This window comes from Ziziphus jujuba, chromosome 6, assembly GCF_031755915.1.
Source record: "Ziziphus jujuba cultivar Dongzao chromosome 6, ASM3175591v1".
Classification (NCBI taxonomy): Eukaryota; Viridiplantae; Streptophyta; class Magnoliopsida; order Rosales; family Rhamnaceae; genus Ziziphus; species Ziziphus jujuba.
The window spans coordinates 11,208,898-11,230,455 of record NC_083384.1 but is presented as its reverse complement, the minus strand read 5'-3'; the positions used below and the strand labels follow the sequence as shown (position 1 = coordinate 11,230,455).

The 21,558-nt window shown below is 35.6% G+C and overlaps 5 protein-coding genes across 8 annotated transcripts; 1 reads left to right on the top strand and 4 right to left on the bottom strand.

Annotated features, from left to right (window-relative positions):
- Positions 1 to 1,294: 1,294 nt before the first annotated feature.
- LOC107430831 (chlorophyll a-b binding protein CP29.1, chloroplastic) lies at positions 1,295 to 2,505 on the bottom strand. The gene is made up of 2 exons (XM_016041693.4): positions 1,924 to 2,505; positions 1,295 to 1,772 (listed from the first exon to the last, which is right to left on the bottom strand). Exons 1-2 carry the CDS (start codon positions 2,410 to 2,412, stop codon positions 1,410 to 1,412), a joined length of 852 nt encoding a protein of 283 aa, XP_015897179.2. The 5' UTR covers positions 2,413 to 2,505; the 3' UTR covers positions 1,295 to 1,409.
- Positions 2,506 to 3,922: 1,417 nt separating this feature from the next.
- On the top strand, positions 3,923 to 7,220 carry LOC107430832 (high mobility group B protein 1). 2 transcript variants are annotated; one of them, XM_016041695.4, is made up of 8 exons: positions 3,923 to 4,259; positions 4,878 to 4,978; positions 5,226 to 5,345; positions 5,435 to 5,492; positions 5,588 to 5,632; positions 6,072 to 6,152; positions 6,241 to 6,321; positions 6,945 to 7,220. In XM_016041695.4, exons 2-8 carry the CDS (start codon positions 4,911 to 4,913, stop codon positions 7,005 to 7,007), a joined length of 516 nt encoding a protein of 171 aa, XP_015897181.3. In that variant the 5' UTR covers positions 3,923 to 4,259; positions 4,878 to 4,910; the 3' UTR covers positions 7,008 to 7,220. The 2 variants fall into 2 exon arrangements, with proteins under 2 accessions (XP_015897181.3, XP_015897180.3); XM_016041694.4 differs by having other exon boundaries at positions 3,926 to 4,259; positions 4,897 to 4,978.
- A 1,083-nt stretch (positions 7,221 to 8,303) lies between these two features.
- Positions 8,304 to 11,479, bottom strand: LOC107430836 (E3 ubiquitin-protein ligase AIRP2). Its single transcript, XM_016041704.4, has 5 exons — positions 11,115 to 11,479; positions 9,966 to 10,116; positions 9,748 to 9,814; positions 9,354 to 9,588; positions 8,304 to 8,724 (listed from the first exon to the last, which is right to left on the bottom strand). Exons 1-5 carry the CDS (start codon positions 11,177 to 11,179, stop codon positions 8,517 to 8,519), a joined length of 726 nt encoding a protein of 241 aa, XP_015897190.3. The 5' UTR covers positions 11,180 to 11,479; the 3' UTR covers positions 8,304 to 8,516.
- A 2,545-nt stretch (positions 11,480 to 14,024) lies between these two features.
- Positions 14,025 to 16,210, bottom strand: LOC107430825 (cis-prenyltransferase 4, chloroplastic). The gene is made up of 3 exons (XM_048463394.2): positions 15,528 to 16,210; positions 15,349 to 15,416; positions 14,025 to 15,267 (listed from the first exon to the last, which is right to left on the bottom strand). Exons 1-3 carry the CDS (start codon positions 15,987 to 15,989, stop codon positions 14,817 to 14,819), a joined length of 981 nt encoding a protein of 326 aa, XP_048319351.2. The 5' UTR covers positions 15,990 to 16,210; the 3' UTR covers positions 14,025 to 14,816.
- Positions 16,211 to 16,344: 134 nt separating this feature from the next.
- LOC107430824 (protein root UVB sensitive 5) lies at positions 16,345 to 21,228 on the bottom strand. 3 transcript variants are annotated; one of them, XM_016041690.4, is made up of 15 exons: positions 20,738 to 21,222; positions 20,541 to 20,600; positions 20,130 to 20,272; positions 19,761 to 19,861; positions 19,171 to 19,229; positions 18,863 to 18,909; positions 18,708 to 18,786; positions 18,550 to 18,622; positions 18,261 to 18,350; positions 17,844 to 17,903; positions 17,609 to 17,722; positions 17,291 to 17,351; positions 17,089 to 17,207; positions 16,764 to 16,856; positions 16,345 to 16,674 (listed from the first exon to the last, which is right to left on the bottom strand). In XM_016041690.4, the coding sequence occupies exons 1-15, from the start codon at positions 20,896 to 20,898 to the stop codon at positions 16,444 to 16,446; spliced, it is 1,491 nt and encodes a 496-aa protein (XP_015897176.2). In that variant the 5' UTR covers positions 20,899 to 21,222; the 3' UTR covers positions 16,345 to 16,443. The 3 variants fall into 3 exon arrangements, 1 of the variants encoding a protein (XP_015897176.2); XR_009639419.1 differs by having other exon boundaries at positions 16,619 to 16,674; positions 16,764 to 16,919; positions 20,738 to 21,228; XR_003057798.3 differs by having other exon boundaries at positions 16,619 to 16,674; positions 16,764 to 16,928; positions 20,738 to 21,227.
- Positions 21,229 to 21,558: the final 330 nt, after the last annotated feature.

The following is a 21,558-nucleotide window of genomic DNA, read 5'->3' as shown; positions in this document are numbered from 1 at the left end:
GTAGGAGGCCGTGGATCTGAACTGTAAAAGTAGAAGATTTAAAAGAAATTTCAGAGAGAGCTAGAGAGGCTGGCCATTCCTTAAGAATTAAATGCGCTCCATTAAAGGTCCAAGGTCTGGTTTTGAAGATCCTCTCCTTCTCATCAGTACGCTCAAAAGCAAACTTAAAGAGGCTATCGTCAATCTTCTTAATATGAACGGTGAAAAGTTTATCAACCAGGACCTTGTTATTCACTGAGTGACCTGGGGTAGATCTCGGTTTCAGCGAAAGAGATATGAGGGATTCATGCAGGGGTAGCAAACCTCTCTGATCTTGCTCCATCTAAACCAAAAGCAGAAAGGAAGCTTCGAGCCAGATGAAAAAAAGATAGAAAAAAAAAACAAAAAGGACCAGAAAAGGAGAAAAGGACTGGAAAAGACAGTCAGATAGAGAGTTCACAGGACTTGGATGACAGATCCTCAAGAGAGATCGTCATGGATTAAGAATCACCGGGGGTATTACAATTGGTTTGTGCTAATTTTTGGCAGAGCAGCCATTGAATGCAAGAATGGTGGTGGAGGAGATCAAGGTTGGATCGAGTGTGGAGACATGCGATGGATCGGTGAGAGAGCACAGAGGTTCTTTTTTTGAGAAAGTGGGTTATTGTTGTGGAAACAGAACAAGTTGACAGCTACTTCTACATTATGTTATGTACAGATCTCTTGCTTTACGTGCCAGCAAAAAACATAAAATAAAATAAAGAGCATTTTTTTTTTTTTTGATTTCTTTTAATGAATAAATGTTGCTTATATTGTACATTTGTTTTTGGTGAAATAGATTGCTTATATTGTACATTATTTTACTGAAAGTTTTGGCAAGTAATGGGCTTTTTTCTATAAGGCAAATTTTAATCTATATTTGGAGTGTGTACGACAAGTTAAAATGTCATATACAATTTAAATCAATTGAATTTATCAAAATGAGATAGTTTACAAATGAAAAGCTGAAAAAGAGAATATATGAATAAATGAGGCTGCAATATTTCACTAAAAATGAAATATGATGTTGCAGTTTTGTAATTTTTAAAAGATAAAGTTATTTATGTATAGAAGGAGATGTTACATTAATTTTTCTAATATAATATTTTCTTTTATGATAATTTTTCTAATATAATCTTGACACTCCATTTTATCCCAATGTTGAATTACTTCTTGCACTTTAAGAGTTTTCTCAATCCAAACCTCCTGTATATAAGCTTTGCATTAAAACACTTCCTCCTTTTCAGAATATTGCATAATAATTTACACTAAATAATGCAGTAGAGAAAGCTTGATAAATAATTCATCTACATAAAATGTTTACAAACATTTTTTAAAAGGTTACAGGGTTGAAATTATATAGGAGATCAAACATGAGAGAGAGAGAGAGCTCAAGAGGAGCTGAAGGTGTCGATAATGGTGGTGTGAAGAGGATCACTCAAATGGGTAGCCCAATTGTTAAGCGGACCTTTCCCTGTTGCCGCGGCCTGGACGGCAAATCCAAGGAACCCAACCATGGCCAAACGGGCATGCTTGATCTCAGCCAATTGAAGAGTGGCCTTCTTCTCTGGATCGGCGGCCAAGCCCAATGGGTCGAAGAATTTCCCACCTGGGTAAAGCCTCTTCTCCGGGTCCAGCTCGGCGTTCCTCTGGAACTCAATGTATCCAATTACTAAAACTTCGATCCAAATCAATGTGGTGATCGAGAAGGGAAGTGGTTGCCCAAGGTAAGAAGATCCTTCCACCAGCTCCACCTGGAAAAAAATCAAAAAAACGTCACCGTTTTAGAACTCCAAAATTTTCTCTTTTTTTTTTTTTTTTTTTTTTTTCAAAAAGTGTTCTGGCTCAGTAGGTTTTTTTTTTTTTTTGGGGGGGTTGAAAACGTAACCCTTTTTTTCTGCTTACCTTTCCGGCGTCTTGCCAAGTGACTCCGGTGAGCCCCTCGACGGTGATGGCACCGAGAGTAGCCAGCATGGCCCATCGGCCATGGATGAGCTCGCACTCACGGAACCTCTGCAACCCGAAGACCTCACTGTAAGGCTGGAACGGGGTCGATTTCACGTCGGAGGCCTCCGACCGGGTTCCGATCACGTCTCCGGCCAAGTTCTTGGCTAGGTTTTGGTCCAATGAGTCCAATTCGAACTGCAAGTACTCGGCGGGTTTGCCCAACCCGAACGGATCGAACCCGTAGTCACCGACCAAGCTTCCGTCGAGCCATTCTGGGGCAGTGGCTCCTGGGTACCAGAGTGGACGATCGGAACTGGGCTTTATGGATTTCTTTGGCTTGCTTTTCTTGCCTCCGAATCCGAAACGGGCTTGGATGCGGCCCGAATTGGAGTACACATCGGGGAGGCGTGTTCCGATGAAGGAGGATGCGGCTGTAGTGGTAGCCATTTGGGATAAAATGCGCCGGGGGTGCGTAGAGAGTGGAAGTGGAGTGTTCGAGAGGGTGGGTAGTTTCCTTTTTTTTTCCCTGGTGAAGACAGAAGGGATTTTGATTTTATTTGGTGGAGCAGAAGAAATCTTTATCCGAGGTGAGGCTTTGTGAAACGTTGGATGGATAAGCGTATCCATCTGACGGTTGTGAGAGGCTGGATCTTATCTTTGCCTTATCTGATAGTGGAATGGTGGGGTCCGGAAAAATGAGCTCGTAAAAGGGTTTAATGAGCTGGAGGCTTTTAACAGTTTCTTGTGGCTGAGATTGCACACCCACAAATGAAAATCTTAAAACATCTCTCGGCTCGGAATTCGAAGATTTTCTTTGTTAAGGGGATAAATCGTATCCATTGCTGTTTGTTTCAGCGTTGTAGGATTTCATGTCGATTTCTTCTGTCCATTACGGAATCTGTGAATCTACACTCTTAATTGTTTAGTTGGGTTATTCTAGCTTCATTAATGCATGCTTCATCTTGTTCCGGCTGTGACACTTGAAATGTTGTCATGAAAATATATATATATATATATATATATATATATATTTATATGCTTTTTAAGTCTACATTGGTCCTTTAATATAAGTTAGTAACAAAGTTCTATTTTGGCGAATAAATCACTGATGTTGAATCTTGATCTTTTATATTGTAAAATTATATTGAATTATTAAAAATTCTGTCCAATCATATTAAATTAAATTTAAAATATTTAAATTGGATTGATTTGAATTTAAAATAGTTTAATTTTACAATATAAATAGATTATTGAATTAAATTACCATTTATTTTAAAAGTATAAAAAATTGGTAATTCAATTCTATATTAAAATTTGCATTTGTTTTTTGATGGAAACTATTTGAGGAAAATATAAATAATACGTTAATCTATATCTTAACAACTTAAATTTTAGCGTGAACTTAAAACTTGGTTAAGATTATTTTAATTCTATTTTAACTGAGGTCGGTCGCTGTGTTATAAGCTATAATATATATGTAAGAGCCACATATTTTATTTTAATATTGTGTGACATTGCTAACGAGTATAATTTAGCTTATGTTATGCATGATGATTCCAAAATTTTATGAGATGACGAATGATGTACTGTTACATATAAAAATTTTCATACGTGACAACAATATCTTGATTTCAATTCTCTTAAAACATGAAAGCAGACAAGAGATGAAAGAAAAAAAATCTAAAAAATAGCAGGAGAAAATTAAAAACTTTAATTGGGCCACTCCTAAACAGCTCCTTTCAGCTGGAAGCCCAAGTAACCGAGTCCAAAATAACTAAAACCATTTTTTAAGTTCCGAAATGAATCGGATCCGAGAAAACAACCCGAAAACGAACACGTGTCGAAAGGTGGGGCAGGCAACAAAAATCTCCTTTGTCTTTTGCCCGTATGGAATATCTCGGAGGAAACGATTCATAATTTCATTTGCCGAATTGCTCCCCAGTCAATCCCAGACCAACCCGTACAAAAGCCGAAAATTTTCAATCTATTTTAATAATAGAAACCCAAAATTAAAATAAATAAATAAATAAATGGTTTACACTTTACAGTACTAGAACCTTGAAACCGGTTATAGTCGGTAAAAGCACCTGCTTCGCTGACCTCGTGAGGCGGTCTAAGTTCCCGAGTGTTTCACCGTCTGATTCGGTTGCTTTGTCAATTTCCCACTTCTCGCTCGGTCGTACACTTTTCTTTTCATCTGCTTTTTTATTTTTATTTTTAGTCTCTCTCGGCGTTTTGAGATTCGCTCGCTCCGATTTCTCTGCGAATCGACGCTCGGTTACGTACTTTATCAGGTAAGACTGTTTTTCTAGATCTGTTTCCGTTTGGTTACAGAGAAAATCGACGAAAGCGAAAACGTAGGCTTTTTTTGATCGTCACGTTTTTTAGTTCTGGTTTTCTGAAAAACGGAAACAATCACGGGCACGGCTTTCTAGTAGCTTGTAGTTGAAAAACTAAAAGCTCTTAATTTAATTTAATTTATTTTTTGATTGTTTGCATGTGTTTTTGAATTCTCGTACGTGTTTTGCGGAGTGATTTTTAATTATTGTTTTTACGATTTTTTAGTATATGCGTTTTTGAAGTTTAGCTGATTAAGTTTCGAGTTGAAAATGCTTAAATATCGGTTTTGGCTAATTAAATATTTCCGAATATTTGTTATTCTAGCTCGCTCACCAGTTTCAATATATGTGCATTGGTATTCTTTTATGTTTTAATTTTATTTATAATTTATAGCTATTAGTGTTGGTTTTGTTATTGGTTGGTGATTTCAATGAATGATTTCACAACATTACAATATTGTTTTTGAGGTCAAAATCAAACTAGTTAGTGTTGACTCTTTGTTAATAACAAAAGTGATTCTAAGAGTGTAAAATTATAAAATTGGTATTTCAATTTCTGTAAATGAATTCCAGTTCTTGATTAACAAACCAGGAAGTTTCTCAAGGATGAAAACCGCAAAGGGTAAGGGGACGGCAAAGTACTCAAAGGAAGTTTTGAAGCCTGTGGATGACAGGTTAGTTAGTTGACTTTTGTGTTTTTTGTTTATAAATTCATTCAATTTTGAATGGAATTCTTAGGTTTTAGATTACCCTGAAGGAGTTCATCGACAGATTTTCGGTTGTTAGTTTCGTGGGCATTGTCGATAGAATAAGTATTTTTTTTTTTTTTTTCCCGGTTTCTGATGTTTTATATTGAATGGTGCATACAGCGATTACAGGAATATTGTAGTGATGGATACTCTGTATCTCTATTATTTTCAGGAATGTTGGGAAGCGGAAGGCTGCCGAAAGGAGCAGTAAACGCCAGGTCAAGAATGTTAAGAAGGCTAAGAAAGACCCGAACAAGCCCAAGAGGCCATCTAGTGCTTTCTTTGTGTTCCTGTTTGTATCTCCTTTTTGTTTCTTGAAACTACATATTAATTTCATTTTTGCGGATTATTGAATGTTACCATGATAATGTATGTTGATAGTGAGGAGTTCAGGAAAGAATTCAAGAAGGAAAACCCTAATGTGAAGGCTGTATCGGCTGTAAGAAATTTCAATGCATTCTGTCTACTCTCTTAGATTCTAATGATGAATTATTCTCTTTTAACATTAAAATACATTGCGCTTTGCATTTGAAGGTTGGAAAAGCTGGAGGAGCAAAGTGGAAATCCATGTCTAGTGCTGTAAGTGTTGTTTGCTTTTATGTGTATATGTACAAGACCATTTTATACTTTGAAAATGATTCTTTTTTATTTTTCAGCTATAAGTTCAACAGGTTCTGTTCAAAACAGACAATTGACAATTCCTTTTTTCCACCTGAATGTGAAGGACTTTATGTCACGTTATGTTTTTATGGCCTGTACTCTGTTCATGGGAGATGGAATGTTTAGTTGGTCCAAGATTTAAGATGACATCACTTTCACCTTTTTCATATCTAAGTTGGGGATGTGCATTAACTATTTGTTGAATCATAGAAGATGAGCAAAGCTGCAAAGTTTTATGTTAGAGGATGTTGTAATGTATTTTTAATTGTCAAATAAATTCAAAATCCTTGTCCTGCTATATTATTGTGGAGTTTGTTTTGTATTACTGACCTTCATTTTTTTTACCTTGGTTCAAAAGGAGAAAGCACAGTATGAAGCCAAGGCCGCAAAAAGGAAGACTGATTATGAGAAGCAAATGAAGGCATACAACAAGAAGCAGGTGGACATTCCTTTTCTTTCTAACCAGATGAAGTCCTTTAGGTTGGCTCTTTTAGTTTTCTTTTCGTTGACTTTTCTATGTTTGACAGGAGAGCACAGCAGATGATGATGATGAGGAATCAGACAGGTCAAAATCTGAAGTGCATGATGATGAGGATAATGATGAGGAGGTAGAACTCTTTTTCATTTGATTTTTGCTTAGCATGGCCTGGATGTTTTATGTATTTATTTATTTAGCATTTATTTTTTAATCCTTTCTGGATATTTTGTGTTGGCAAAACACATGTCGGAAAAGGTGCTATGTCAATTCTCTTTGAATGTTCTTTTTTCTTTGGTTATCTCATTAAGAAGGGATTGAATGCACCAAAGAAGGCTACTAAGGTTCTTTTTTTTTTTTTTTTTTTAATGTAATGTTTGCCGATTCAGTTTTTAGAAACTCTTTGTGCTGATGCTGGTATGGTTTTTGATTTGGTTCCCACTTATGGTTCTCATATCTAAATAATTAATAGTTATCCTTTAATTTAAAGTAGTAAACGGCATGTGAATATGGGTAAGCTGTCAAAATTGGTAGGAAATATGAGGCGCAGACAATAAACATCAAGGTACATTCAAAGCATTTGTGGACCCTTTTCTTGAAACTTGTAATGAGAAAGTTTAAATTGTAGGTTTGGTTGTCCGTTTCAAATAAGTTGCATCAATGACTGAGCTCTTCGTGGTTGTCCATTTTTCTTAGATTTGATTTCAATTTTATTTTCCTAGTTCCAATGCAAGCATAAATGTCTTGTTTTATCAGGGAGGGCAGCATGAAGAGGAGGTGGAGGAAGAGGAGGAGGACGAGGAAGAGGATGATGACTGAAACTAGTAATTCTCAACTGCGGCTAGTAATTCTCAACTGCGGCGGAATGTTTAATACTCAAGGGGTCAAATGGTATAGATTTTGTATGTTCATAACTTTAGTTTAGGTTTAGGTTGCATGTGGTGTATCCGTGAACAAAGAACGCCCCCTTGTGCTGCCATAATTTTATTATTACAAGCATAACCGGCTATATGTTACCTCGGTATTTATTTTTGTGGTGCTTTTGCAAAATAGCTCATCCAATAGATCTTTCTATTGAAGAGAAAAATTATTTGCCTCCAATCCAAAAGTGTGACAATAGAAAAGAACACAAAAATAAGAAACTCGTCCTAAAAATACCGCTGAAGCATATAGTTAACAGAAATTACTGTAGAGGGAGAATTGTGAATTGTTAAATTAATTGCCAATCTAAACCATAAGTATTAGTCTGTATTCATAAGATTGCTTATGTTAAAAAGTATAATTTTAACTTATATGGGTCATGTTTGGAGCTTAGAATAAAATAGGAAAAGATATTAACACAAAATTATAGTTTATACAATTTCATTTCTCGATTAAAAGAACACTATCAAGGAGTACAATAAAATTAAAATATAAAAGGAATAGCAGATTATAAATATCTAGAAAGTTTAGATTTTCATTAAATCGTTCGAAGGTAAGTTTTTATTTTTAATCCCCACGGTGAAACTTGATTACCAGTTTTAGTTCGCATTTATTATAAGAGCAGCTGAGTTGGAGAACGTGAAGTTGTCGTCAAACGCAAAATCATGTATTACCAAAAGTGGGGAAAAAAAGGAAAATAGTCGGCCACGTGGCTGCTTCCAACATTCTGATCTATTTTGTCTTCCTCAGTTCCTGAACAAAATCTTCTTTTATGTCGTGTGTGTGTATATATATATATATTTTATTTTTTGGAAGAATTCTTTTATAATAAATTTGGCCCCGAGATCCCGTAATATGAAGGGCTGGTTGCGACCAAATATTCTTCTAATTTGTTCCCATCCTTGGCATCAAAACCATATTACAAGTATCGCATATTAAATATCACATCGACCATAAACAACGAGGGGTTTCAGATTATAAAATAAAATAAAATAAAAAATTAACAAAGGGGGTAAGAGAGCCACATTACAACCCCTTTCTCTCTCTCGCTGCTTTTTTTTTTTTTTTTTTTGTTGTAATTTTTAAATATTATAATAACTTAGCAGTATTTAAACTACTTTAATCCACTATCTCGTGGAAAATCTGTTCAGGGCCGTACAAAGATCACAATTCACACCTACTTACAAAACCATGGAACAAGCGAACCAAGACAATGGAATTTTGTATTAAATGAGAAAATCTGAGAATCAAACACATTTACATTTTTAAATCAGAGCACTTGAAAGGTTCAAGAATTGTACAAAATCAACCAACCAAAGTGTTACTTACAAATCGTTTTTATCTCCTGAAAACAAGCCCTAAATTGATAATGAGGATGCTAACATAAAAATCTTGGTAGTCCTGCAATCAACGTAGAGGGTCATATGAAACAAAGGCTGGGTCAGGAACAATGAATGGCAATTTATCAATGTACATGAAGAGCCTCTTCAAATTCTCTCTAGTGATTGCAGACAAATCAACAATGTCAGCGCTGCTGGTGTAGATCCAAAGATCACCTGAATTTACTCTTTTGAGGCTGTCTCGGCAGAACGGGCAAGATTGCGACCGAGTACGCCTATACACCAAATATTATTAGAATAGATAGGATGTAATTACATACCCATTATATTAACCAAAACAAATATAGTTTTTGTGCCGTTTATCTTCAAATGCTAAAAAGTTTTAAGAAATTAACACCCACGTTCACCATCCACTTGAAATGCCAAAATTTCGATGTTGTTCTATATCAAAAAGGAATACCTATAGTACCAAGGAAACACATGCAGAACTCTACACCAAAGCAGAGTTTTAGAAAGACAAGTGTTGCATAGGGCCCACTAAAGGCACATGGCATCATTTATTTACTACAGTCACAACGGTGGTGGCGGTTGGGGATATAAATGGAGACAAATATACATCAAATCATTAGATTTCTTACCGAAAATGGTAAAATATCAACACTTGACAACAAAGCACAACTGAAAATTTTGAAAGCTGAAACTGGTTCTTCAGACTATACATTCAATTTGCAGCTATTTGTCCTGTTGGGTCCTTTATTTATATTCAATCTTATTAGGTGGAAGTGTAAAATATTTAGACTACCGTTTGCTCTAATAGAACAAGTATACTTGATTCTCTAAGCATCTGTATTGAGCACATCATATAAGGAGTTTCACAAAAGAAACACATGCAAAGTTCACTCACCAATTTTGGTAGCACTTTATACACATTGAATGATTGCAATTGGGCAACACAACCTTGCTGTTCATCTCCATACAAATATCACATTCTTCTTCTCTTTCTAACTCAATTTCAGAGAGCTTTCCTTTATCAAACTCGTCTTTTCTCTTGTACTTTGTCGCACATATGTCTTTCTGTTTCCTTTCTTCTACTTCTGTGATTCCCCTTTGCAGTTGCAACAAGGAGGGAAATATGACACCTGATCACAAAGAAATGAATGTAAAATAACATTTGTAAACAATGTTAAAAAACAAATAACTAACCAAGTCCAATAAATTATCCAAAGTGAAGGGGGAATAAAGGAAAAAACTGTTACAAGAAGTTAATAGAATAAACATCAACTCTCAAGTTCACTTACTGTAAAACTCTTTTAGACTAGCTTTCCTTTCATGAATACACATGGTAGTCTTCCCGTCCTCATATGCCTGTGACAAACCTGATATTATCACACCCATGACGAGGAAAAATGTAGCATTTATTTCCATTATATCAAAATTACATCATACATAGAGGGTGCTACAGCAATGAAACACAATCAAAGAGCATATATGGAATACGGAATATAATGCAATTCACCTTGTATATAAGAATCCTAAGCAAACCTAAGGCACCAGCAAGGTGACAATCAGTCCACTGAACAAGAAATAGAAAAAATTGAGCTGCCGGACCGTATGACAATCTCATTTGGAGGCAGGCACCATCATACTCCCTTGGGTAATCAGAGGCCCTGTATTGTAATATACCTTTTCTATGTTAGGGAGACCAATATTAAAGGCAACTTTTTAGAGCTGACAGATAAACCTTGCAGAAACAGAATAATCATTCATCCCTTATATAACCATGAGATGCAACACCACAAGGTTTCAATATTGGTTAAGACGACAATAGGAGAATTGGGTTCACCGATATCACATCTAAAATAGAAAGAAATATTGCATTTCACATTTGAAAATGTATCATCACAATGAAAAGGCTTTGAGATCTCAAATGGATAAAATTGCATAGAAGAAAACAATTTACGGGCTCATTCTTTTTGCCTTCTAATGACTACAAGCTCAGCAGAGACCTTGGATATGAGAGTGAACTACTACACCGACTGATCTTAAACAGAAAAGCGCCCAGTAATCTGTTCTATGACCAACATTTGATTTTGGAGCTACAAAGTAATAAACAAATACTAAAATACATATACAAACACATAATATACAAGTGATTGACCCAACAATATAGGCTTTTGGGGGATCAAGTTATAGATACCATTAATTTTTAACCATATTTGAAATCCCACAAACTGGGGTTTGAACTAATTGAATTCAGCTTTACAATTTGTAGAAATTTCAAGCAAGTAAGAGACAGTGGGCGAGAACAGAATCCGTTGAACCTTTTTGTATCTTAAAGTAGATAAGCATCGACTCAAAAAATTGTCCAACTTACAAGCAAATGTTAGTTTTGAGTATCGCCTTTTAGTAACCTCAATATGCATTAACTATACTACCAGATTTAGCAAAAAATTTAAAATCAACAACTAGGAAACTATGTGAAAAGAAAACAAAACAAATCTAAAAATGACAGTTTATTATAGGATTATACCTCATTAACAAAAAGACAAAAACTACACTTGTTGAAATTGGAAAATAACCCAGTGTCAGATAAATTCAGAATATTGCAACAGAGAGATTGGAAAAAAAGAAAAAGAAAAAAAAAAAGGGGCAACAGAGTGATTACAGGGTATTGGCCAACTGAATATCAGCTTCGAGAGCCTTAAGCGAATCCTTGAAAGACTTGCGCATTTTGAGTAAGTCCCATAAAACAAAGAACCCTAACAATCACTTCCCATCAAAACACTACCACCTCGAATCCCTTCCAAAAACCCACCTCTTATCTCTCTCTCCCTGACCGATTCGCCGTCCAAAATTCTCACTTCCCGCCGGTAAAGATTTCTGGGGTTTAACTGCTCAGCTTTTTTTTTGGTTCGAGAAAGTGATAGAAAAAGAGAGACTGAGAGAAAAAATAAACAAATACGAATAAGAAAAGAGTGGGGCTTACTTGGCTTTCGCTTGGAGAACACGTAACAGTATCTACCATATCAGTTCCTTTTATCCCGACGAAGGAGATTTTGCAGATAAATTTTCCTACGAAATTACCAAATCATCCTTTAACTGTTCCTCGAAACTCCAAAAATCTCACCCCGTTTCCCGATATTTTTCAGCATCACCAATCTGTCACCTCACGGCTTCTTATGATTGGTTGGGTTCACCGAACTCCCGTGCTTCCAAAGGCGAGGACCAGACAAAGTTTTATTCCAAGTCTCGCAGAGCCAGGACAAAAAAGGAAACAAAATATCACGGCAGCGGCATCCGTCGACACGTGGTGTACATGCACGATGTGCTGTTACCGTTACGTGTGGGTCCCGCCTCCTGGTGGTTGGGGTTTAGCAAGTGTCTTGTGCTACGTGTCTGTTTTAAAAAAAATAAAATATGGACCCCACTTAGAATCCAGCTATACCCTACAGATGCACTATTATTATTGTATTATTAATTACTAATTATTATACTGCCAAAAGTGAATAACATTTTTTTATCTCTTTTTTATTTTGTTTATGATGACCCTCTTGATTTCCATTAAGGATCCTATTAATTAAACATTGACTTAACTGAACCATAGAATGATGACCATGACCATGAAAGATTGAAATTTGGGTTTTATCTTTTTATTTTATTTGATTTTATTTTTGGCTTAGTAGATGGGTGTGATCAGGCAAATCAAGTTAAAAATCTTATCCAAAATTTTCTAATTTAATTTAATATGCTTTTACTTCTTCTCCATTGTCTTACACAGTGGAAAATTCCGATTCAAAAAAGAGATTGAGTGGATGACTGGGAACTTTGGGATCCCAATTCGCCAAGTTTAGAGCCCGCCAACTTGGTATTATATATTATATATATATTGATCAAACTTTGTGTTATTTAGTAATTGTTCTAATAAAGGGAAAAAAATAAAAATAAAAAAGGAAAAGAAATGATGATAAATTCCTCTCTTAAAAATACTAGATTATAGTGATAGAGGTAAACTAATATTTTTAGCAATACAGATACAAGAAAAAGAGATAATCTTTAAGGGGCTCTGTCCATTAAGCATTTCTACCAATAAAAGAAACAGATAAACCGTTTCCATTCGATTTAATTTAAATTTTTTTTTTTTTTTGGGGTTAAAAAAGAACTTATTTTGCAATATTTGAGATAAATATTCCATCTAGCTAGATAAGTAATTTAGCCCTTCTTTTGATTGATTATTAAGGTGGGGAAAAACAAAGGCCGTTCTTTTGACTTTTGCCTACTTTTCACCCCAAAAAAAAAGAAAAAGAAAAAAAAAGAGAGAATATAATGTCCATTTTACTTGGTAACAACGCAAATTAAATATATCTAAAAAAAAAAAAAGAATAATTGACTTTGGAAACAAATCTTCAGTATTCTGGAAGAGTTTTAGACTCCCTCGGACATGAGAGATTCACACGTGGAATCAAACACTTTGTTAGTGAAGGCCAGGTATTCCTTACATTTTTGAATAAATACATAGTTTAATAAAATATAAAATCGTTGTACATATAAAATTTAGTAAACAACATATTTCATTATTCAGTGAATACATTAAATGCCAATATATATTTAATTGCGCTAGAAATTCCTGCCTCTGCCAATAATTTAGTAGCAGCTTATACAAGCCGTACATTTCAAACACACGTATAATATATAAAGAAAAGAAACAGTGCCAGCAACACGGAAACATTTAAATGAATGGTTAGCTGAGAGTGACCCACCAACCATATCTAGGAGGTATTACAGAAAAAATTAATAACAATAATAAGGGCCAGCAAACAATTATGGAGGAAACCATGGATTGAGAAGTAATTATTTGCTTCCACGAATGACACATTAACTCAGCAATGGAATTGGCAAGGGTGGACGCTTCTCTTTTTCTCATTTAAGAATGAAACATCAAAGGATGGTTGTTTGCAAACTAGAATTCGGTAAACCCACTTCACCAACAGAAAGCATTAAAGCAAAAAAAGAAAAAAAGGGTTTTGTTTCTTTAAAAAGTGGGGTGTGTCATTAACAAGCATTTATTCTATGTAACTTTTTATTGATCAATCACTGAATGGAACCTAACATATCTTTTTTATTGATGAAACCATCATGATGCTGATTTATTATATAATTCACTTGAATTTCCACAACGGCCCTCCTTTACTGAACTGGGGAGAGAGTAATTTTTGTATAAGGTAACAAGGGTACCAATCTACAATACAAAACCGACTAATTTTTTGCATTTGGCAAGTGAAAAACAAATCACATACTTAAAAGAATTGTTGGGCCTCATTGAATCTTGGGCTACATTTAACCCAATTCCATGGGCAGTTATCCCCCAATGCTGAATTTCGGAGGTCAACCAAAACTCACATTTCTTCGATGTGCTTGTCTAAACGCGGGTTGACAAAGATATATGTATAGGAAAAGAAGCCAGTCACTTTCAAATGACACTATACCATTACCGATTCCGCACTCATCTACTTTACCAAGCATAAAACAGTCAGGATTAGATGAGCACAACCAATAACTTGAGAAGCACCTCACCATATGGTAAAAATAAGATAATCTCATGCAGCATTTCGTATAAATACGAGGCTATGTGTAATACAAGAACAAGAACAGAAATACAATTCAGCTGGTGAAACATAACATACCTCAAATACTATTTGATGCAATCTGATCAGGTTGGTGGAGTTCTTTTTATCATAGCAATTCACCTAAGCTATTTAAGCCTTCAGTTGGAGAGAGCATTTCTAAACTTTGGATAAGCAACCATCGGTGTCCTATACGAATACTGATATCCATGGTGAACATCAGCAAAGAAATGCGACTTGAGGCTCAGCCGCAAAAGTTTTCGATGGCCATCCTAGTTTTTCAGCTACAAGAAAACAAATAACATATTGTAGTGTGATCTTGTATTAACTGCAGTTTTGATTACTTACATGCAGCCTTTATGATCCAAACTTCACCTCACACAGTGTCTCAATGTTGAAAGCAGGATTGCATGTTTCTACATACATGTTTTGCATACTCATTCCAAGATACACTGTGGCGCATTCTCCCAAAACCCAATTTCTAACAAACACAAAACTCCTTCATAAGCAGTGTTTTCCAGTAGCCAAATTCTCCTAGGAAAAACAGTTGCAACTGCCTTTGCCGCATCATTTTGAACAGCTAATTCGGATCAATCTGCATAGCATCCTAATAAACTTACAACATGTACTTCTAATGGTTGTTATAAGCTACCTATCTTTAATATCACCTTAAATAGTTCCACAATCTTGCTCAGCCTAGATTTCCCATTTTTGCACAATACCAAAGACTAAGTGAAAGGGAGTAACTAGTTAAGACTCCTTCCACAATAACGACGCTGTCTTCGTTGAAAGTCTTGCAAAGCCTCTAAAAACTCAATTTCTCCAAAATCAGGCCAGAGGGATTTTGAAAAGAACAATTCGGTATAGGCCAACTGCCACAACAAGAAATTGCTAATCCTAAGTTCACCACTAGTCCGTATAAGTAGATCAGGGTAAGGGAACTGGGTACAGTTAGTTTCAAGCTCTCGCTCAATTAAAGACTCATTTACATCATCAAGTGCAACAACGCCATCTTTTACTTTCATAGCAATCCTTTGACAAGCTTGAACAATATCATACTGACCACTATAACTTACTGCGACTATTAGTTGAAGACCGAAGTTTTTCTTTGTTGTCTCCTCTACATTGGCTATCAATTGCTGTAGAGAATTTGGAAGCTTAGAGGTATTCCCAATTACAGAAATTCTGATGTTTTCCCTGTTACAAGTTAAGAAATTTAAAAAATAAAATAAAAAAAAATGGAAACTTGAATGAATACAATGAGGCTTAGTGGCCTACCTCAAGAAGCTTTCCAAATCTTCTCTCACTGCTCTTCCAAACAGATCCATCAGAAATTCAATTTCCACCTGCATAATTAGAAAACATGGATTTTTTTTTTTCCAACTTTTCTAGTTCATAATTTGTAATGGATAGTTAGAAAGAGAAACTAAGGTATAATACTAAAACATCGAACTGACTTTTGGACGACACCAATTCTCTGTGGAGAACGCGAAAACAGTGAGAACACTAATTCCCAACTTGCAGCAGAGCTCCACCACCGATCTAAGCGACCGCACGCCGGCCTCGTAGCCGGAACTCGCAGGCAAGCCTCTGATCTGGGCCCACCTCCTGTTCCCGTCCATGATCACAGCCACATGAACCGGCATTGTCTCTCGCCGGAGCCCCGGCGGCAAGAGATTTCGTTCCTCCGTCGAAGCTCCATCACGGTGCGGTCTCCCATTCGCTCCCCGCTCTTCGTCATCTTCGACTACCACCAGCTGCGGAGTGGCACGGAGCGAAAGCCTGGGAAGGCGCAAACGGCGCACGTGCCGAACGGACATGGAACTGAGACTCGGCACGTGCGCATTTGGCGGGAGAAGTTTGAGTGGAGGAGTGCTCGTGACGGTTGGTGGGAGACGGAATTGCAGAGAGACAAACATTGGAGGAAGGAAGGAAGGAAAGGCTAAGACACACAAAACCCAGACGGGAATGCAATTGGTTTTAGGGTTTTAAGAGAATCAAAGTAGGAATTGAGTTTATGGAATTTTGGCGGGAATGCAATTATTTTTAGGGTTTGAGGAAGACAGTGCCAAAATTGGGATTGGGTCTAGATTTTTATTTTTTATTTTTTATTTTTGTGTTTTTGGCGCGAGCAGTTTTTGTTCAACATTATGGGTAAGGCTTAAAATAAGATTTTTTTTTTTTTTTTTGGCTCCATTAAAAAAATAAGAAATTTTAGTAGTATATCCCAGTTCAATTTTAATATATGTTTTGAAAAGAAAAAAAAAAGTTGACTATAAAAAAAAATAATTGATTAATTTAAAAAATTATACATAGTGCAAGAATGATATGACTCACAAAATATTTTTCATGGAGATATTTATGGTATGCATATCAAATGGGGTCCAATTCATCTATGGAAATTTCCTTGGGGACCTTTAAATTTATTTGCTGAGTATCCCAACCAGTCATATTTAACTGTTGAATGAAGTCCTCAAAATTATCATCCATCTCCTTTAGGCTTTGAGCAAGCTGGTCAAACGCATCACCAAAGCTGTCCCACTTCTCATGCAGCCAATAAGTCTGCCACAGGCTTCGCAAGACAGACATACCAGTAGCTCCCACCTGCACTACCATTTTTAATTTTTAGTGTTTAAATTCAGATAAAGAACGGCGAACTTGTATAATTCTCGCAGGGACTTATCAGATAATACCTTGAATGATACTAAGACTTCGAATTCTATTTGTTGTTTGTTCACCACAAGAATAAATTTTTCCTTCTCGTATAGTTTCATTAGTGCCTTCAACTGTCATACAAGAAGGGTGGATAACAACGCTTGTCTGATAGCATACAAGCCCATATCTAACATCTTGAACATCTTGAAGGGTGTGTTACATGTGTACATGCATGTGAATTTTATTTAATCAAGATTTTGTAAAAAGAGTGTCAAAAAGAGATTAAGATTTATGAACCCTCCACAAAACCTCAGTGGCTCTATAAAATTTTATTCAAGGGAGGAACAATAAATAGGGGATTACCGTGGAAACAGATCTCTCGCCACCCATAATCTCTTCCAGAGGCACACCAAAAATGATCCGTGGCTTTATGAACCTTTGCCACAACAATATGTTTTCTTCTCTGTTGCAATCAGTAATTCCTGAAATCATCAAGATAACAATAATTGTTATTATTGTAACAGAAACAACTTTTAGTGAAGGACGAGAAGAATCTGAGAGCTACCTGGAACAGAAGAGTGCAATACATGCGATTTTACCAGTATACGAGCACGCTTAAGATTTATCTGCGAGGACCATAAAACAGGAAGAGTGACGTACTATTTAACTAAACAAAATGTAATTTCTGCTTTATCTCTTTGATTGCTCTCTCCTCCTCATCGCCCAGTTTTGCAAGTGAACAAGTAGATATCCAGGAAAGAAAACAAATAAAGTCATATAATACCAAGTATTATTCCATCTTTTGCCTTGTTTCACACTATAGAGAAAGAGAGAGAGAGAGAGAGAGGGGGAGGGATTGGAATGGCATACATAATATTCTTACTGTGTTAAATTGCAAAACTGAAAGTGATTGATAACGTAGCCAAAGGTGCAGAAGCCGCGTGCCCATCCAAGTAATTGCCAAAATTGGGTATGATCTTACAAGGCCAGGTGTGTCCTGGGTTCACAAGTTTAAGCCCATTTAAAAGCAATAAAGCAACACCTATTTTAGTTCCTAATAAATTGATATTATCATAAAAAATATAGAGGACAACATTGGTTAAAAGTTAACAAGATACCAGGATTAGTACGCCCAAACCAAGCCCAAGCAGCTGTGCAGTTACTTCCCAAACTTCCTCCTGAAATCTTAGGTTAATTAATTACAATGAAAAAGCCCTTCTCAAATAGAATACGGATAAGAATAAGAAAACAAGGATTTAGCAAAGCATTAACTATTGCAGCACTATGTAGGTTTTCCTCCCAGAACAAAAGTAGTAATTAAAGCAACCAAGAAGCAAAGTTACCTTAATACACACACAAAGACATATACATTACAAAAATTTCAAATCTGTACATCATCTCAATTTCTATGCCCCGAAATTCACAATACAAAAACAAAGGAAAAGAATCTTCATGAACAATAAAGATGAGACATAACACAGTCAAAGAAGATGTGACCACAAAAGCTTACAGGTAATACTCTAATAAATAGATACCTTAGCTGCCACCTCACCCAGATTTCCTGAGATTGCAAAATGGTATTGAATCACACGGAATGAAGGATCTTTGAGTCCTCTTGCAACGGCCTGTTTAAACAAAAAACCCATGTAAATTACAAAGGTGCATACAATTTACAGGATGTAAAGAGTGTTCCATACTTATTAAAAAAAAAAAAAAAAAAAAAAAAAAAAAAAAAACACTCATTTACAAAGAAAGAGTAGGTGCTAGTGGTGCAAACTTGATTACATTATTAGTTAAGGACAATGTAGTACAGCAGTGGAATACCTTGGTAAGATTTCCAAGAGATGCCAGCGGAAGGAAATAGGCAGGATACAACGGTGTTGTAAGATCGAAAATGCTGCAAGACAATTTCATGTGTTTAATAGCCTACTACTTTAACTCTTCAGATATCAAACAGAAAGCTTGACAGTTGACACACAAACCTTCCTGCACTGCCAATAAAGTCTGCATATAGACGCCATTGTTTTGGATCATCATCAAAGAGATTTCCAAATCTACCACCTGGAAAAAAGAGTAATAGTCACTGAAAAAATTCAGTACATAACCTTTTGTTTAACTCTCTCTACAACTGCCAGACCAATGAATAAGCGTCCAAGAGCTCCAATGCCATCCTTTGACACCCATCTGCAGAAAAAATCTTATAACCTACAGTTCCATACAATAAAAACTAGTTTGACATACTAAATGTGGATCTATAAATAAATACTTGTTTCAGACAATTACGTACATAAATAAAAATATTTATCAATGTATGCTCCAGGAATGTAACCATGGCGGTACCATTTGGGTGAAGTAGGAGTACCTCCCAAAAAATAGATTGTCAAACATACAATGGAACAAAGATACACAAACAAGGTTGAAAAAAAATAAAAATAAAAAAATCACCTGATGGCGGCAGCAGAAGCAGCAGCAGTACTCCCTGAGAATGAACCAACACCAACAGCCTGCAAGCATAACGGGTAAGACCAACTGCATCTAAAATACATTAAAAACAAGTATGGCTGAGAGTCTGGATAATCATACTAGAAAATTCTCATTTTTCTCTAAGTGATTGAGACAATAATATGATCAACAATTAGCGAGTACCATATTGTGGTGACAAGTATATATCGAACTAACTAAATGTTCATATTAACACACAACCCAAACTATTCAGTCTATTGTCATAATATTTGTCATACTATATTGAAAGACCCCCAAGGAGGTTGTTAAGCAATCCTGATGCTTAATCTCACCTCCAATTCTGATACAAGCCATCTCTGACACTCATGTATTTTAGTGTTAAACACATCTCATGAACTCAGCAACTAGAAGTATAATCCACCTCAATCTTAAAGAGCTAAATACTCAGAATTTTATGCTTGTGTGCATAATACGGGCTTTGAAAGTAAATTCCTTTTATCCTCAAAGCAAGGGGTCAAAATAGAGCGTCAATGCATATCCTTTAAAACTAACGACCTGAGATATTAACTAACCTTTAGGAGACTTGAAGTGACTAACGTCTGACAGATCCATGCAGTCACATTTGTGGGAAACTGTAACAGCATGTACTGCAAATAATCATTTGAAACTGATCCTGCATAAGATTAGAAGAAATTGTCTCTAAACCACTAAAGTATGGAAAATGAAACTCCTAAGTTTTAAACTGCCTTTTCTTCATTATATATCCATGCATCAAGTTAATATTCTTTTTCAAATGTCTTAAATAAAACTATTCTAACATACTCCACAAATAAATAATTATTAACTTTGACTGTTTAAGTAAAGGAATAGTATCAAAGAAATGAAAAACAGGGAAAGCAAGAAGCAACAAGGAATTAGAAAAGACTACTACTCTCAATCACCTGGGAAGCCTGCAGGTAAAATAAAATCTTTGATGGTATCTGGAAGCCAATATAAATTTGTACTAGAGAACTGTGACTTATTAGATCTTGGTGTATGTTCCTCGTAAATAGTCTCTAACTGCAAGGCATCATCTACCAAAAACCTGCTTGAGAAACCACGATTAAAAAATACTATCTGACTGTCTGTATTCGTACAAGAACAATGTAGAACATCATGAATTGCCCCCAAAATATGTAAAATAAATAACCCATCAACGTATCATTATCCCCAAATTGCCTAACACTCAGAATGGAATCGCACAGAGCAACATCAAGTAATTGAAAACACTCTCTATAACTTTGTTAAAATCTTAAAATTCCAGAGTTGATTAACAAAAAGCAAAGAAAGAAATTACGTCAAGTAAGAACAACCTCTTAGCAGTACCATTGCCATATCTTTCCACCAATATCACATGCGGCTTCCCTTCATTTCTGTACAATTCACAAACAGATACAACAATCAAACCGGAAAAAAGCAGGAAAATTGCACTTTCTTTTGTTCTCCAAAAGAAATTTTTTTTTCTTGGAAACCAAACAGAAAGAAGAGGAGATTGAAAGTTGGGCAATACCTGCAATGATAAGGCTGATGACTGTCTTCCTCACCTCTTTGAAAATTTGGCTGCGGGGAAGAGAAGACAATTTGAAGGTGGCGAGGAGTCCTGGTCTTCTTGGTCCTTGTGAAGTAGTCAGAAGCAGATGTAGGAAACGAAAGTTGCAGAGTGGAAGCCATTTAGTGAAGAATAGAAAGAAAAACCCGCTTAGGGAGTGGGTTAGAGTTTCTGATTAGTCTTTTGCATAAGCGGCCATTTCATTGATTTCATAAGCTGAAACGAGAACCAGTTAGAAAATGCCAAATATGACTTTTCTCAGTTACTTCAATTTTGGAATTCTGCAGCTGAGAAGTAAATGCTTCAGAGGACGGCGTCGTCTTGTCTATCCTTCCGTTCCTGGTTTCGTAGTTCCTCCACCACTCAAACGCTATACTTCTTGTATATTGTTTGTCGCGCATAATCTGATTATGCAGCAAATCAATCCAGAAGTTTAACTAAAATTAAACTAATATCCTGATTAAAGGTATAGTCCCCCAGAAAAATAAATAAATAAATAAATAAAAATAATATATGTTAATTTGATAATGAAATCCTGTCATGACGTAAATCAAATTCATCCTTTTATCATGGCTTTATTAATTGTTATATATGTATATAATCAACTCATCCTCACGTGAAGATTTTCTTTTTTAATTCTTGATTGTATAGGAATTAAAATTTAAAATTATATTTATTAATTATTAATTAATTTATTTTTTTAAATAAAATTTTTATATGTCAAAATTTTAAATTTACTTTTATCTATTAAATAAAATAAAATAAAATTATTTGAAATTGAC